At 37.3% G+C, this 18,109-nt stretch overlaps 1 protein-coding gene across 3 annotated transcripts in view; it reads right to left on the reverse strand.

The window, feature by feature from the left end:
• Positions 1 to 16,859, reverse strand: part of POGZ (pogo transposable element derived with ZNF domain) — a 2,357,128-nt gene extending 2,340,269 nt beyond the window's left edge. For all 3 annotated transcript variants that reach the window (XM_044080634.1, XM_044080633.1, XM_044080632.1), the window contains exons 1-2: positions 16,761 to 16,859; positions 16,225 to 16,416 (exon numbers count right to left, since the gene is read on the reverse strand). In XM_044080634.1, coding sequence (XP_043936569.1) covers positions 16,225 to 16,231 — 7 coding nt within the window. In that variant the 5' untranslated portion in view covers positions 16,232 to 16,416; positions 16,761 to 16,859. The remainder of the gene's footprint in view (positions 1 to 16,224; positions 16,417 to 16,760) is intronic.
• Positions 16,860 to 18,109: the final 1,250 nt, after the last annotated feature.

Here is an 18,109-nt window from a genome sequence, read left to right on the forward strand (position 1 = left end):
TACCTAACTGGGGCATTTTACACACACACACACACACACACACACACACACACACACACACACACACACACACACACACACACACACACGCACGCACACACACACACACACACACACACACACACACACACACACACACACACACACACACACAACAGCAGCATAACTCTTACAAATAAAAGAACAAAACTCTCCTTACTGGCATGACTCTAGCTCTGGCAGCACTGACAGAACAGCGGCAGCATAACTCCTGTAACACAGAGCAATAAGAGAACAAGAACAGCTAGTTTAGTTAGTTCAACTTCCACACATGAATCCATGTTAACGTGAAAACTCCACTTCATTCATTTTTCCCAACAGGTCTTGCAGCTGTAAAAGTGGAGTGGCTCCCCCTCCCCCTGGGTCTGTGGTTCCGGCACCCATGGGCACCAGAATAGTTAACTACAGCTCTGAATATAATATCTTTTTTGGTGTTATTTCCATAAAGTGCTGCAGATCTCTTTAAAACATGTCTAGGTCTTCTTCTTTAACAATTGTAACTGGAGAATAAAGTTATATCATTATAATGTTGATAGCTTACTTTGTAACCTGATTGAGACCACTATTACATTTTTGAGTTGTGATTAAGCTGTGATCTTTGACACCCTTTTATTAACTATATGAGCTATTCCACTTCTTCTGCAATATACTTGTTCACAGTAGAAAAGCTGAAGATTTTCTGATGTAAAATTATCTATTCTGGTCCATTTTAGTTCCTAATTCCCAAGATGTTAACATTTACTCTTGCCATCTCATACCTAGCCACATCAAGCATACCTTGTTTCATAGGTCTTATACTCCAAATTCCAGTGGTATATAGTTCTTAACGGTACTGCACTTTCCTTTCCTCTCAAACCATCCCAGCAGATAGATGTCCCATTGGCTTTGATCCATCAGCATCATAACCTCTATGACTTGTGTTTGTCCTCTGCTCTTACCCAGTAATATTTTGGATGCTTTACGACCAAAGTGTTACATCTTTCACTGTCATTTCAACATGCCTCTGGCTGCTTTTGTCCACAGAGTTTTCTTTTTAGAAATACTGGAGTAGCTTTGCCATTATATTCTACAGTGAATCATCTTTAGTCTCATCTCTCTGTCTTAACTGGCCAATCTTAGGTGATCCTACACATATAGATCATAATTTTAGTGATATTCCTAAGCCTCTTCATTGTGACAAGGTAATGGTTCAGAAGGGACTAACCTTCTTTTCCATGAACTGTTTTTGTCAGTTCAGATAACTGCTATTACTGCTGCTGGGGGGGGGGGGGTGCACAGGGCACTGTATTTTCTCTAAGATATATTTCTCTAGCCAATCATATCTTTCTTAGCTAAGGTACATCTTCTATTTCCCTATCTACATACTGAAACCAGGCCATCTATTTATTCAAATATTTTTTTACTAGTCAGCATTATTAATCACATCATCTACCAACTTCTCCAACAATTTCCTAATCTTAATCGTTATTCAGTCTTGGAGCTTCCAATGCCTAAGTATTATCTTTTTAGCTAACAACATTATCATCCACAAGCTCTAATTGTGTTTTAAAAGTTCCTGTCCCTCAATGACCTCAGTAAAACCAACTCCGGCGTTAGTCTAATTTCCATTCAAAACATTTCACTAATTAGACAATGCACATCACTTTTGAGATCCTCAATTTTAGCAAGCTCCAAAAAATACAAGTTCAGTCACCTATATATCCAGAACTACACATGCAAAAGGTAAATCTACCTCTGAAATCATTTTTGCTAACCTAGTTGATGTATCAAAATACTTAAGCAGACTTTTCACACAAAATTTGTAAATCATCTTGACTTCTAGGATAATTTGAACATCAGATGTGCTTGCTCTCATCTTTTACTGCCTATTTTGTTACCACAAAGTTTTCCTCGTGATATTTTAACTGTCCAGGTTACTGGACACTAATATATTCAGCGCTTTACACATCTTTTAAATCAGTCCTTTTATCCAGTTGCTGCCCTTTTATAATCTCAGTTCTCCATTTAATTGCATGGATATTCATCCCCAGTTAACCTAACCCATTTGGAGGTCTGTACTCTTCTCGCCAAGGTAAAAATAATCTAGTTGCAGTCTTTGAGAAAGCTGAAAGAACCTATGTTGCCGCTCTGTTAAAAGATGATGAAGCATTATGGCTCAGCAAAATTGATCGGATCCCCTCAAAATTTCCGGAGATAGAAACCAGAAGGAGCTGAAGTGTGCTATTTTATTCAGCTGACGTATAACAAAATCCTACATCCCATTTCTCTGGACAAAGGTAATAATTCTACTGCATAAGCATGGATCACATACTATACTTGATAACTTCTGACTTATGGCATAAAACTCTCCTGTTGCACCTGTTTAAGCTACTACAGGTCATCCATTCACAACTACTCAGACATCCTAATTTTCCAACATGTCTCAGACCTCATCATGGGACAGACACTGAACTATTGGCTTTAACTAACAAAACTAGAAGTGAGCTGGAATAAATCTATTGCTGCAGCTTTCATGTACATCTCAAAAGCATTTCACACTGTTTTTACATATAAAAAACTGAGCAATGGTGCACTCATATTCATCCAGCTAGTACCTACTGAATCTCCAGTTACCTTTCCATTCAGTCACTGCAAATAAAGAATGTCTGCTTTTTCAAACCCCAAATAAGTATTGCAATGGATTTTTAAGGTTTGAACCTTTTCCACTTCTGTTCACATGACTTATAGATAATATGGCATTTCATTGCATCTGCTCTACTACTATTCACTATGGTGATGATTACTCCTTCATTTGTTCTGCCAAAACAGTCATGAAAACGTAAAATTCCAATATGTCTTCAGTTCTCTACAATACTAGCTCATACACGTTTCCTCCCAACCCAGTCCTCTAAAATCAAAAAGCAAGCTCTTCACCCTCAGTGTAACAGTACCCGAACAGTTCCACCCACTCTGCATACCTATCTCTGAAAGCATAACTCTTAAGGATGTAAAAAACAATAACATATCTTGGAGTGTTCCTCAGCCATGATTACATTTCATGACTCTGACAGAATGAATGGCTACCTCCTGAGACAGACCCATTAAAGCCAACATCTTCCTACTACTTAAGGTTCTACTCAAACACCAACTTTTTCTCAATTACTCTAAAATATGAGAATTGTTAAATCATAATATGGCCAGGTTTCCAGCTGTCTGTCTCAACCATAGTCTCCCATGCACCATCCTAAATCTCTAAACTAGTCTTCCTTGTACTTTGCCATTCATACCACCTGCTATTCAACACATCATAAAATGTTTTACAACAGCACATGCCCACCCCTGTAAGTCATAACAGAAAAAAAAGATCCACTAGAAATCTCTGGGTGGATTATGGGACCTCTGCACTGATGGGCAAATCACTTAAACAGAAAGGTCTGCTGTATTTTCATTCCTGGAATGGCTTACCATCAGAAATCCATAACTGCTGTCAGCTCGCTACATTAAAAACAGTAACTAGACATGTGTACGTGTCACTGCTTAACCGCTCACAAAACAGTTTACCTTTACACTCATCCCTCCATCTAATACCATATTTCTTGTCCTCTCCACAGTCTCTCATCTCTCCATATTGCATCTTTCAGCTCCAACAAACACCCCAAAATGCTACAAAATCTCACTCTGTTTGTTGTCTGTACTGTGTTCTCATACTGTTCTCTCCACACACATCTGTATCCTCATCTCTTCCAGCCTTTACAATGGTAGAAAGTATTTCTTACCAGGAATCAGCTCTGCTCAGGAATTCAAATGTAAAAAAAGTTAAAAGTATTTTGTTTTATAGTATGTTTTCAATATAACACTTTTAACCTCACATGAAGAATTTTTATAAATGAAAGACTGTGTATGTAGCATGTGTGATGCCCCTGCACTGGTCCAGTAATCAAGGAGCCTCAATCCTCACCACTAGCCCCATTGAGGGACATGCACATTGGGAGGATGACAGGTACACACACAGTACAATTTCTTTTAAGAGCATACAGAGATCACAGTCAGTTTGGGGCAGGTTTCTCCCTCTCTCTCCAGATCCCCAATAAGGCTCTCCACTGGCACAGCTATGGGGGTTAATATCTCAGCTATGCAGTCAAGCCAAATCCTCCAGCACCCTCTCTGTCCAACCAGTGCTTCATGTCCCTGCCCAAGTAGCTGACACACACACACACACTTTGAGATATGACACTCCTGGGGAAGGCTGGGACAGGTTCTCTAGCTATGCCCCCTTTTGTCCAGACTCTAAGGTAGTAATCACTGCCACCAACCACCCTTTATCAGCTACTTTAAGGCCCTTCCCAAAAGGTGACCAATCTTACTGTGTAATGTTACTATTATCCAAACAGTAAGTGTGACCAAGACTTTCAAGGCTATTTAGGAGTGGCCTATACCGTGTCACCAAATACATATTCAAGTACTCTAAGAGATTAAATGTCGCTAAACAAATCAGCCACAATTAAAAGGTTTAAATATATTTAGTAATAAATAATAAAAGAACAAGACAATATTCAATAACTCAGCACAGTGCAGAGTTCAGAATCACAGGAAACATTTTAAAACAACATTGCAGAACAGTCTCAAATAAATACAGAAAACATCTAAACTAATCTTTACTACATCCCTAACTCTATAAAAGAAACTATGCTCTAAATAACTTACTTACAGAGCAAGGCAAATGCAGATGAGAATTGCTGAATGGATGTTTTCAGGTCCAAAGACAAAATACAAAATGCACAATCTCTGAGAGAGTTCCCAAATTAATATCAAAACATTACTGCTGGGTCAGCTGGATGACATCACTCTTTGTCACCTGCCTTCAGTTCCCAGGCTAACAGAAACCAACATCGCTGTGCCAAAAATACTTATCTTTCTGAAGTTTGCCTAGAACTAGAAGTCGTAAAACAGTTAAACACTTTTACATTTGAAATCCAGTATTCATTTCTGTTTCAAGACAATAGAAAGAAACCTCTAGCTGTAGACATCCTGTCTCCTTCAGGAAAGTGGGAGATAAACACAATTGTAAAACAATTTGCTTATTTTCTTAGAGTTTGCAAGTTAACTATGTTCTTTTCCTGTAGGGTACACTGTGGTTACATTTGTGAAGCTCAGTACAGAACATACAGTTCAACACACACTTCTGCACCAGTAGTTAATATACACATAACATATAGTTATCTTACATTTGTAAGACAAGCCTATGGATAATATTAATAGTCACAAATGGCATATGATTATTTACAAAATTCCAGATAGCTGGGCTGGCAGTTTCACATTTCTATATAAATCATATTAATATTTTCAACCGACATATAATTATTTACAAAATTCCAGCTAGCTGGGCTGGCAGCATTTCGGTTTGTCACAGCATGTAAACAAGATCGAAGTCCGGTGTTTCTGATGAAGTCATACCATTGACGAAAACGTGTATTTTAGCTTGTGGCGTTTAAAATAAATTATTCTACCTTTGGAGTCATCAGTTATTCTTACTTTATTGTGAGCTGTTCTACACTACTTTAGCCTGTTGGTGTTTCTGCATACCGGACTTTGATCTTGTTTTTGTGGTTTGTTTGGAGTGTCCTTTTTGATTTATTGTCACAGCATGTATCAAAATGTTATATTATATCTTATAACATTTCTACTATATGCTATCAATGTTAGATCATATCTTGTATACTCTCTCACTGTGAGCCTCTATCTTGTACATACAATGCTCTTCATGAAGATTTTCTTAATACAACTCCAATGGCAATGTGGGCCACCGCCAGATGGACATTTCACTATAAACAAAAAAAAAAATAAAAAATAAATCCCTCCCACACCTTGGTTAGCTGTTTAAATCAACTACTAGGCACTTATCTCAGACATATTCACAATGAAATACCTCCTGTGGGGTTATTAACTCTGTTCCTGTTTTAAATTACAGTATCTCCCCATCACCAGTCTTTAACATTCATTTCTGTGTTTGACCTGCAACAGACGTGGAAGACAATGTTAGTGACAGGTTTTATTCTCTGCATTGTATGACCTGGGCCATCATGCACATCACTCAGGGACTGGTCATCTTTAACACAAATTATTTGTGCACAGAAATAAAATTAAGGCTAGTAAATTAGAAGCACAGTTCTCATATAGTTTTATAACTTCTATTTTGTCTGCACATCCTGCAATCTGCCATATTCCATAACCTTTAAACTATCTCCTATAATTAAGATGGTGAGAATAGCAAGGATTAAGAATGACACAATGTGTTTGCTGCAACCAGTGCATACATATTAATAGTGACAACACTGAACAGGTTTTGGATGGGATTAATAACATAACTTCACTTCCCAAAGCCAATTGTGGAACTAAGGCTTTAGTTTATGTAGCGATATGGTGACAGTGCAGGGTGTTTTATATATGTAAAACAAAATGTACCTAAAGGGAACAAATGTATAACTATGCCAGTCATGCTAGCAACACTAAGAATGCTTTAGTGAAATATAGCACGAAGTGTACAACGTATGGTAAATTTCTGTTTTTAGTATCAGAGAAAATAAATACCGGTTCATTCCCTGGTAAATGTGAAATTATTTGGAATGCACTAAACTGTGATAGTAAATTAAATTGTGATCATATGAGCTACCTGGTCATGATATGGCAAGCACCAAAAAAAAGGCTGATATTCTTTAATATGGATTTAAAGGACCATGGATGTCTCTACGACTACTGATAATATGCAAGTATATTGGCCATAATATTATGAAAGCATTTTTATTATAACATTTTTTCATCATAACATTTTTATTACAATACTTTTTTAATGTTTTATTGTTTATAGGTTTGACACTAAATTTATTGGCATTATGCCTTTTAGTATTCTGTCTAAAATAAGTCACTTTGATGTTCAGTATTTAAATGCTGGTTCATACAGTTTCTTTTGATTCAGAAGAAGTCTGATGAGTTTCTGATGAAAGCGCTAATTATCTCTGAATATAAATACAGGTGAATGTAGACATGAGTGACATCCATCTCCTTTGCTTTTATTTTTTGTAGTTTTGATTTTTGTTCTATGGTATACATTGAACTAAGTTATCTAAAAAGGAGCACATTCTTATTTTCCAGAAAAGACGGGTTTCAGATCTTAAACTCCATATGGTTATTAATAATGAACATTGTATGTGCTTACTTCACTTATTTGATAACACAGGTGTCAATAAGCAAATATAGATTAATGAAGAAAATCCATAAAGCAGGAGGAGGAAGGCTAAAACTGAGGTCAAAAATGATAGAGCGATGTCTAAATCATAGCAGATGAGAGGTGTGTTCCAGCCTCCACTGGAGGCTGCAGCTAGGACGACCAAATGCCACAGCCTCCCCAGCAGAAACAAACTGATGGAACACTGCTGAGTCCTCTCAACCACTGGTCATCTGGCACAGGTCTGGTTATCAAACTCAGGTGGCCAGTATGCACAACTTTTTTTTATTATTTAAAACGTAGAATGTAATGCATCAGGATGGACACCCATAAAAATGTTGGACAATGAGATATTATTAAGGATTACAAATTGCTACATGTGGTATGGTCTTTTCCGCAAGCATAGTTACCTAACCTTCGCCCTGCATTATCCATTCCAAGGAAAACAATGATTCTTGGCATTCAGATCTAAAATCGTGTCACTGCTTTGCTTCCCGGTTAGAAATGTCATTGTGAAAATGCATATTTGTAGGACCTGAGCAAACAACCCAGACACAGAAATACTACAAATACTTTGTCAAAAGCTCTTCTGGTTTCATTTCAGCACAGCCTTAATATTTATACCTTGCTGGTGAGAAATGGCATCCAAGTTATTCCTTTTTGCAGACAGCTTTAGCCTTAACAGATGGCTGTGAGAGTTCAGTTTACTGTTTGACAGGCCAGTGGCTTACAAGATTTTATTTTAGAGACTTTGTATATGACTGCCATTATGACCCAAATATGTAGGACTAAAATTTGACTGGTTCTTCTTTTGCCAGGAATGTCAATTATTCTATGGAATGAGATATATATGCCTTCCATCGGGTGACAATCAGAAGGTCGAAGGGGGTTCGGTCGAACCCACTTCTGTCCAAGTCTGGAGGCCGAATGCCGACAATGTTGAACCCGACAATGGCGAAGTACGAATCTCGCCCCCATCTTGACCCATGTTAAAGCCAGTTCCAAGGTTTACAATGAGTTGTATTTCGACAATATCAAAATTCGACATTATCGGTTTTGCAGAAAGGGGTCGATGAGCCAATCATTCGATGGGGTCAGGTTCGACCTTCTGATGGTAAACCCCTTCCATCATATCTCTCAGTTGTCCAGATTTTTGCAGAATGTCCAGATTTTTGTCTTTATATTTTTAGTCTGCTCCTCATAAAAATCTGTGGTTTTCTTGCAAACCAGAGAGGATTGAAGTCACTAAATAATGACATACATTTGAGTTACAGACCATAGCCTTCAGAAATTGCATGCTAACCAAATCCTGTTAATTTAGCAACTTTCTAAGTTTATAAGAGCGATATTTAAAATCTATCCCTATTTTTGAGCCTTTTCCCCCACAGTTTTATGATTTGTCCATATTTCTTGCATTAAGAAAGTGAGAGGTGCAATCTTAGCTTTTGTATTAGATATATTTGACATGGTGTACTCTCAAACTGGAACTAATCTGCAATCTGCGGAGACAATTAATGTGCATTTCTCTCACCACGTTTAACATCATGGTAATATCTCTAATCTGGCTTTGTGTACAAATTACCTAATACTGAAGTTAGAATACTAATATGGCTCAAACGTTAGTAGATAGTAACCCCTCCCCCATACCATCTACTATAAATACTGGGATATCAGAGTCACTAAAAAGACATGATATTCATCAGGACAGCCCTCAAACATCCCCAAGAGACAATGTACAATTAAGAAATGCATACATATTGTGTGTGATCTGGGTTAAAGTATCAAGTGCTCATCTGTCTGTCTGTCGGTCTCTTTCAGTCTCTCTCCTTCTTTCATTGATATATAAGTTACAAACTCACAATGTACCCAGGATTATAACATAAAAACAATAAGGCATAAGAGAATGAATAATTAATAGATGGTCAGATTACCCCAATCAGGTAACAAAATGACTTATTTTCCTAACTTTTATTTTTAACCATGTGCCCAACTATACCTTTTGCAGACCTATACGTGCATCATATCTTGTAAACTACTCCAAAACGACAAAATGTCATGTGTTGCCCTCTGAGGCAGCAGGCCCTTAATAAAATAGTACATGGAATTACTCATCCTTCATTGTCTGCACTTTCTAAATTGCTGCTCTTGGGAGAGAGTGACCTCATCTCCAACCCGACAAACATAAATGCTAAAGATTACCACATTCAGTACAGGTAGCATTCAGAACTAACTTAGCTCTCCAGAGGCCTGCTATAACACACACAAACCAAATATAGTGTTGATCACATTTCCTGTATGAAATCTGATGACATCAGTCCTCTCATGATAGAAAAGTGTTATCAACTCTCCCAACATCAAAGTTGAAAGATAAGAATAGGAGACAGTGTACTCCCCTTTAAGTGGATAACAAACTCCTTGGCTGTAAACTTTCCAATTATAAAAGACCATGATCCCATTGACTGATCTGTGAATGCTTAACAGGCAGACATCTTAATTACCTATTGACCACATCAGTTACTATATCAAATGTGGACTTTATCATTGGCATCTGTCTTTTTAAGAGAGCCATAATGCAATTATTCTGGAGCACCATAACTCATAACGTCACACATATAATATTAGAACCATAAGAAGAATAAATAATGCACTCAACAATTTCTAATTTTCCCAGTCTGTAAATTAATCTGTCTATCAAATCCTCTCACAGGACGATAAACTCTTCTAGACAGATTTCTCATAAACATAGCAGACTTAATTTTCATGACATGGTTTCAGCTACCAATTTTTGATAAACACAGCCTCATTTCTCCTACCTCTAGTTTTTTATCCACTAGGATGAAGGTACCTGGTACCACTATTGCCATTCATACTTTGAAGCATAGTAAACACCATTTAATAAGCTTATTAGCAAACAGGGACTAGTCACTCATTACAAACATACCACACTTTAATTAAGCACTGAAAACACCTGATGAATAATGTTCTACCCATGTAAAAATTTTAAAATAAATGCAAGAGGGTCCAAGCAACATATATTCTTTGGCCAGGTTATAAAGTTCTGAACAACCACTCTTACTGCATAAAGTACTGCAGTTTAAAACTCAACTAATAAATCTAAAGCCTCATTACTTAAATAAAGATTAAACATCTAATGGAAAAACATTTGGAGTGAAATCATTACTGTAGTAAGGAAGAAAAAAAAAATCTAATTATGACATTAATCTGGAAGATAATGTAGAGGATTAAAACTGCAGACTAAGTTTCTTACTGTAGTCTAGAGTACAAGGTTCAATTCCTTCCACTTCCATTTGCCTACTGTGTGACTTCAAATAAGCAACTTAAACCAGACAGTACTCCCATGTAATCCCTAAAAAGGGACACTTTGTCTACTGGGATCACCTGGTTAAAAATAGTTAAAAAATCACCAAAGTGCCACCATCCTCACATTTGCCTGCTCAGTATTTGAGACCTTAACTTAATTTTTTCTTAGGTCATTCAGGCCTAATCACCCACCTTACAGAATGATCCTCAATTAACAATACATATGGATTCACAACAGACTTTTTATTTTATTCAATCACTGGATGAAATGAGTTCCTGGCAATATATGACCCAGCCCTTCCAGGTTATGTTCCAGATTTTAAAAGCCTACAGTATCTTTATCATGGTTCTTCTCAAACACATTATAATTCCAGCATAGTCCTTGAACTTTAGGAGGCATCTACCATTGTTTCACTTCAAAGAGATGGACTGATTAAACAAAAACAAACAAAAAAAGCAGCAGAAATATAAAGATCTGTATCACTAAAATACCTATGTTAAAGGTTCCACAGAACTGTTTCCATCCAGATTGCAATGACTGAACTCCTCTGCGTACAGCAGTATTTTTTTTTTACCAGATACATAGCAAGAACACTGTACTGCTCTCCCTGACAAATGATATATACAATTATATGGACGCAGGTGACATTTAATCACCTTACTAAGACATTCTATTATGTTTCACCTCAGGGGTTGCTGAAAGAACTACTAGTTTAAGATTTGAGCCCAGCTGCCCTTCATTTGTTTAAGATGTATTTTAACAAAATAATTTTTAGTGTTACTATTTTTATCTGTCTATCTATCTATCTATCTATCTATCTATCTATCTATCTATCTATCTATCCTTTATTAACCAGGTAAGATAATTGGTCCATGAACCATATTCAGTCATGGCACATGCCAAGACAACTTACAATTTACAGAGATCTAAAAACAACAAAAATAAATTACAACAGAGCAGAGCTGTTAAACAAGCAATACAACAGTTACAAAGTTATAATCATACAAAATTAGTAACAAATGTGTTTCTGGATAGTGCAGACATTAATTATGTTTAAAAAGTTGCACACAATTGCAAAGCTGCTATGTATAAAACACGTATCCTTCAAAAGAACTAAGACCTTGCCTATCTTAAGACATAAATAGTGATGTTGCTGTCTATCACAGTGGAGATTCTGAATTTTTGAGGAGCTGTAGATTCTGTATGTAAGTTTAATGCAGTATTTATCCAGGAGTGCTGCAGTGGTTGCACTTAAATCTGTCTGCAAGATGTACTTTTCTTTTAGAAAATAATGAAAGTGGTTTAGATTGTGTATCTCGGGAGGCAGGGGGGATTGTATAGAAACACGTTTCATCTGATGCTCAGGTATATGAATGTTTTTGTAGCTGGATTTATTCCGAATTTCAGAGCTCATGGGTAGCTATCAGGATCTCTAAATGGTCTTGCGGTGATGTTTTCTGTCATGGGCTAACTGAATAAATAAATTTTAGTAGTTCATTTATGACTGATTAGAATACTGAGGCTTTTTTTTCTTTTCAGGGGTTAAAGTAATTATTTGAAAGGCTTACTCTAACCTGAGGAATAAATTCTTTAGTCAGAGTCATATTTATTGATGAGCTTGTAACCAAGCACCAAACAACATCAAAATTAAAGCAAAAAAAAAAAAAATCATAATATTCTATGTATAAAACCACACACAGATAATGACAAAAACAATTAATATGCTGATAATAATTTAAGGTGGAGCTGCGGTGGTGTATCAGTAGCATTGTCACCTCACAGCAAGAGGTTCTCCCATTCGATTCTCAGCTGGAGCGCCTTCTGTGAGGAGTCTGCATGTCCTCCCCGTGGTCGAGTGGTGTTCGAAAGACATGCGTAGAATGGGCGTGCCTTCATTGAAGGTTGGGCATCGAGCTGCACCTCGGCACTGTAAAAATCTACTGCCAGTCATTAGCGGACCAGAGTTCCACTGTGACGACTCCTAACTGGGAAAAGCCGAAAGAAGAAGAAGATTGCTTTGCTACACTGGTTAACAGATGGGCTATTCTGTGTGATATTTTAGTCAGCATAGTACTTTATCAACTTGCAGCTAACTGAAATATATTTCTAGAAAACAGGGTTTAGCTTACAGTCCCATCAGATATTTCTAATGACTTACAAAGACATGCGTCTGGAGCATTTTTCCCCGGGCCTCCGCTGAAAACTGGCTTCATTCCAAGTCAGACTTTCTCGGTTAACAGATGTTAAATAAATAAATAAAAGGATGGAAAAAAGATATGATCCATCTAGCCACTTTATTGTTAATGGCTAAGTGGTAGCCAGTTTTTGTACGTTTCCAATAGCATTACAATGGATTTTTGGGTATTGATGTGTTATGATAGCGAAGCCAGCTAAAAAGCAAGCAGAAGACGTTTTGAAGCGGTTTATTAATTTATTTCGCATTTTTGTTATTGTTGTTTATTCAAGGAGCAGCGGTAATCCATTCTTTACTAGTTATTAGTGTGATTTCCCTAAGGCTGTGTCCCTGCTTCCATTCTTTTTACACTATCAATATCAATGCCTTCTGCCTACCCAAAAAGCAATATTACCCCCGAAGCAAAACACCTGGCTATCTGGTACAGTGACCATTCTCACGCTCTGATAGACTATACTTTTACTCAGAATCTACCAGATGTACCCAACTGACCCAAGAATGTAGCTCAAGAGTGAATTTCAAGAAAATGTTAAATTTTTAATAAAATCAAGAGGCTTAGGCAGGTGGCTTTAGAGTGTACTATCAGATTTTACAGTTGTAAACATTTTGAAAAATGTGGAAGAATTCAAATACGTGAGATTTTGGCTGAACCCTCTTGGGCTTTCTTTAGTCCAGTCTTCAATTGTGTGAGGGCACTAGTGGAAACATTTTATGGTGTACCTGGCATGTTAGCAAGGAAATTAGAGTGACTCTTAGGAGGGGTGTGCTCAGTCTCTTTTTACAATATGCACTACCTTTTATCTTATCCAGCTCAGTAACTAATTTCCGAAAGTTACAAACTACAGTAAACAGAATGTGCAGATTTAAGTACAAGTCTCCTACTAGAGAACATTACAACTTTATTCTGGAGAAGAATGCATGACTCCTTAACTTTCAAACTTCTAAATTTCCTTTATGAATAATGATTTACAAACTGTTGCATTATGGCCACTGCCCCTGCTTTGCCAGAACACTAAAACCACAGGTCAAAGCTTTAGAACTTCCTTTCTGGTCAGTAGAAAAAGTCAGGCTACCTCAGAGAAATTTATATCCAGGTTAGACTATCACAGACAGCCCATACTCCACAGAGGTAGGGTATACAATACTGGCACATGAATACATTCTTCCACCTATCCAACCTGGTTACAGTGCAAGGCACTGTTAGTACACCAGCCTTACAAACCGTGCCTTGCACTGTAACCTGGTTACAATGCAAGGCACTGTTTGCAAGGCTGGTGTACTATCCAGTCAATGAGCAGCCTCTGAGCCAGTACAATGCACTGCTTGGAAGGCTGATGTGTTTAGCAAAACAGAGAGATGCTGATAAGCCAGACCTGTCTTCTGCTGGTTGCATTCAGGCAGGAAGGCTTAATATAGCCATGAGGGGTGGGTTGACCTCAGCTGCTTTACTTCTCTTCAAGTGAAAGATAATATACACTGGACACCTGTTATCTCAACTAACCTTGCACCTTTTCCTTAGAATCCACAGTCATTTTAGAAGCATGACTTATAGAAGCCTGCTTTAAATAGTTTTAAAGTTCATAGCTCAGATTTTTATAGTTCTAAAATTAAGGTTAAAATGTACTGATGCTATTGCATTCTCTACTTAAAGCACATATCCTGCCATCCTGCTCATGAAAGGATTTTGTTGCTGATTAACCTTTTGGCAGCTTATCTTCATTAAACTCCTTGGTCACCAAGATTGTGAAAGGACGAAGGTAAAGGCAAATGAGGGCTAGTTCTCTTATCACAAGAGATCAGGAGGGGAACAATGAACTAAGGTGTTGATCTGCAGTGACAGATGTGGGAAGGGCTTCGTTACATGCATGTTTTGTTACATACCTTCTGGATGCAGAGTGATGCCCCAAATACACAGCCACACAAGTACTTTTCAACCTTAAGGTATCGATGCATAGTTTCTATTCACGGGGCCAACATCAGACTGAACTGCCTAATAATGATACTGCTGCTTATGCCCGTTACTTATTGTTTCCCATATCCTGTCACCTCCACCAGCCTATTTGGAGCCATAGCCGTCCATCAAAACACCAAAGCAGTAGCGTTAGTAATTTAAGTGCTGCAGGGATAATGGACAAGTCAGTGGTGCAACATGACTGGCCTGGACGATAAATGCCAGGGAGACGTGGTGATACATTTAGTATATAAACATAAGAGCACACACACACAAATGTCAGGGAGACTAGGTGATACATAAACATAAACACACACACACACACACACACACACACACACACACACACACACACACACACACACACACACACACACACACACACACACACATGCCATTCATTATCAACCAACAGACTTCATATTATAATTATCTTACTTTTGAGCAACTAGCTAATAGCCCTTTACTAAAAGTTAAATGCTTTTTCCATTGTAATATGATTTGCAACTTCAGGTGTAAATCCCACAAACATATCTATAAATTCACAGTTCATATTCTTTTATCAGAGATCTGTCCATTATGTCAAAGACAGGAAGAAATGTGTGTTCATATGTATGTGTGCTTGTATCTGTGCATACGTGTGCCTATCCAACTATTTTTCAGAAACATTGTTTTTAATTTCATATCCTATACTTATATTGTAGGATAACATATTTGTGGTCTGCTAAAAGTGATCATAATGTAATACTGGCTACATTTGAGCATACCTTTCAAACTTGTAGCACAAGACATCTGGGCAAAGTCAAAAGTAATTGGAGGACAAAGTCACAAAAATATGGACACATTTTAAAAGTTGCTGTCATAAACTTAGAAAGTTGCTAGAATAAAATTTTTGTGTTACCATGCATTTTCTGAAGGCCATGAAGTCTGAAACTCAAATGTCTGTTATTATTTAGTGAATTCTATTTTCAGTGATTTGCCAGAAAACCACTATTTTTATGAGCAGCAGACAAAAATATGAGGCAAAAATCTGGACACTTGAGAGGTATGCATCTAAGGATCTTCAAGGGACTAGATTTTTGTGTTGTGGGCGATCTTAGTACATGCCTGTTCTGTAGACAAACAGATTAGCTCTTTAATAAGCAACTTATCTTTTTTTTTTTAACTCCAACTTGAAAAAGAAAAAAAATGTATAAGCACTGTACCCATCACAGAGTTTCTATTTAAGAATTAGCACATGGAGTCATTCAGTTATTCATACCCTGGGTTGCTGAAAATATACAAATCTGTTTTTGTGGTCTGTCGAGAAGTGATCTAAATGAGACTAGCACAGCTCGCATTAGAATACTAGTTTTTTAGTGTTTTTATTAAATAATATTACATTATATCATTAAGATTAATAATCTATCTAAATGCATTTTTTCATGTGTTTCTGTTTAATTTTTCTTTCATAAATGCATTACTGTTTTAAACATTTTCAAGCTGTTCAGAAAGGGCTACTTTTTTATTAAACTTACCCAGCATGATCAGCTATGCAGACACAATTCTGCTTCTGAGGAACTTAAACTGTTGGGGCTGCACATGTGCAGTGGCAGACGAAGCTGTGGATTTTGGGAGTTGTAGTACCTTATACAAGGGTTTCTTCTGAGGCAGGAAATTACATCTTGTTGAAAAGGAAGTCCGATCAGTTTTAAGGAAGTACTGGGTAACTGCAAGAAAATGCAAGAGAAAGCAGCAGATTCATTTGAACAGTGAGTCACACAAAATAAAGCTTTTCAGTCATTTCATATTTTAATATTCATCTTATTTAGTAAAGTAAATGCATTATATTTACAACTGTTTTATTACAACATGAAAATAAACTCAGAAAGAAACCACTGCAGCCTCATGGATTTGAGGAAACAATCCTGCTTTTTTTCTTATAAATAAATAAAACACCTGTGTTGCATGGCTTATTCTTTGTTTTACTGATATTACAATTTAACAATTTTATTTTTTTAAATAAAATAATAGTTTCTTTATGTGACTATACAGAAAAAAAAATAACCTTTACCTGTGTTGCTTAAATGCACACTGCTTCCATTTGGAAACTGTGCTGCTGTGCTTATCTCCCAGAGACTTCATAAACAGGATGTTAGGTCAAATCCTACAGGAAGTACTTTAAAAGAGCCACACTGTATGCAGAATTGTTGAATTGCCCACAATACTTTGCATGAGGCAAAGGGCTTTTTTCTTGTCTCCCATTCTGCAGCACTGCAGAAAGATATTTGAAAAAAATGCATGGATTTGTGATGTATATTATATTTGGTTGTGGAGTTACCATGCAGCAAATAATTTCAGCTAGGTGAATTTGATATAACCCCAATGTGATGCTGTAGCTAAGAAAAATATGTGATCAGATTAAAAAAGGACTTTGCTGCTGTTCTTAGAATGCATTAAAATAACTAATGATTAGAGCGCGGCAGTAATACATAAACGTTATGCAGAATCATTTAAAATGTTAGCACAAAGGATGGAAAATTTTGAAATATTAAAATTCTACAGGAATGGTGACTATATTTGTATTTATATTATTATGTATAATAAACTGTAGAAAATGGATTCCACAGTAAACTGCATTTAGCTTTAGTTATATTATTATGAAAAGGAAAAATACGACCAAGAATGTACTGTTGCACAAAAATGGGCTATGTTACACAGCTACAATATTTTTTTTTAGAAACTTTTGCACAATTAACCAGCTGTGTGGCACATAGGGTTGAGCACTGCTTAAATCCTAAGGGACCTAAGTTTGATTAGCTCTAATGAGGGAAGGTATGACGTGATTGGTTAACGTTTGCTTAACCATCCTGCTTGATGGAGTTGGTTTAAAGCCTTATGATGGAGATGACACCTGGTAGATGACTGCGTGCATCTCCATGCATGATAATGCAGAGAGTGCGGCTGCATCTACCAAGGAGAGTATGCAGGTTTGCCAGTCTGAACAAGAGTTTGTGCAATCATGCACTAGCCACCAGAGAGAGAAGGACATAAGGAAGTTAAAAACAACCCTGTCCCTCTTCACACCACCTCGACAAAGGTGTGGTCATGGAAAAGTATTTCTCCAGAAAGAGCAGACTTCCCAGAGAGTGGTATGAGGTCTAAAGGCAGGTAATTATTTGTGGGGTGCTGGTACTTCTTCTTCTGGCTTTTCCCGGTTAGGGGTCGCCACAGCGGATCATCTGTCCGCTCATGATTGGCAGTGGAGTTTTACTGTGTCGAGTTGCCAGCCCGGCGCCCAACCTTCCACAGAAGGCACACACACACTTACACCTAGGGCCAATTTAGGGTGTCCAATCCACCTACTGCATGTCTTTGGGATGTAGGAGGAAATTGGAGCACCCGGAGGAAACCCACATGACC

This window comes from Protopterus annectens, chromosome 8.part0 (genome assembly GCF_019279795.1).
Source record: "Protopterus annectens isolate FY-2018-M chromosome 8.part0, PAN1.0, whole genome shotgun sequence".
NCBI classification, from domain to species: domain Eukaryota; kingdom Metazoa; phylum Chordata; order Ceratodontiformes; family Protopteridae; genus Protopterus; species Protopterus annectens.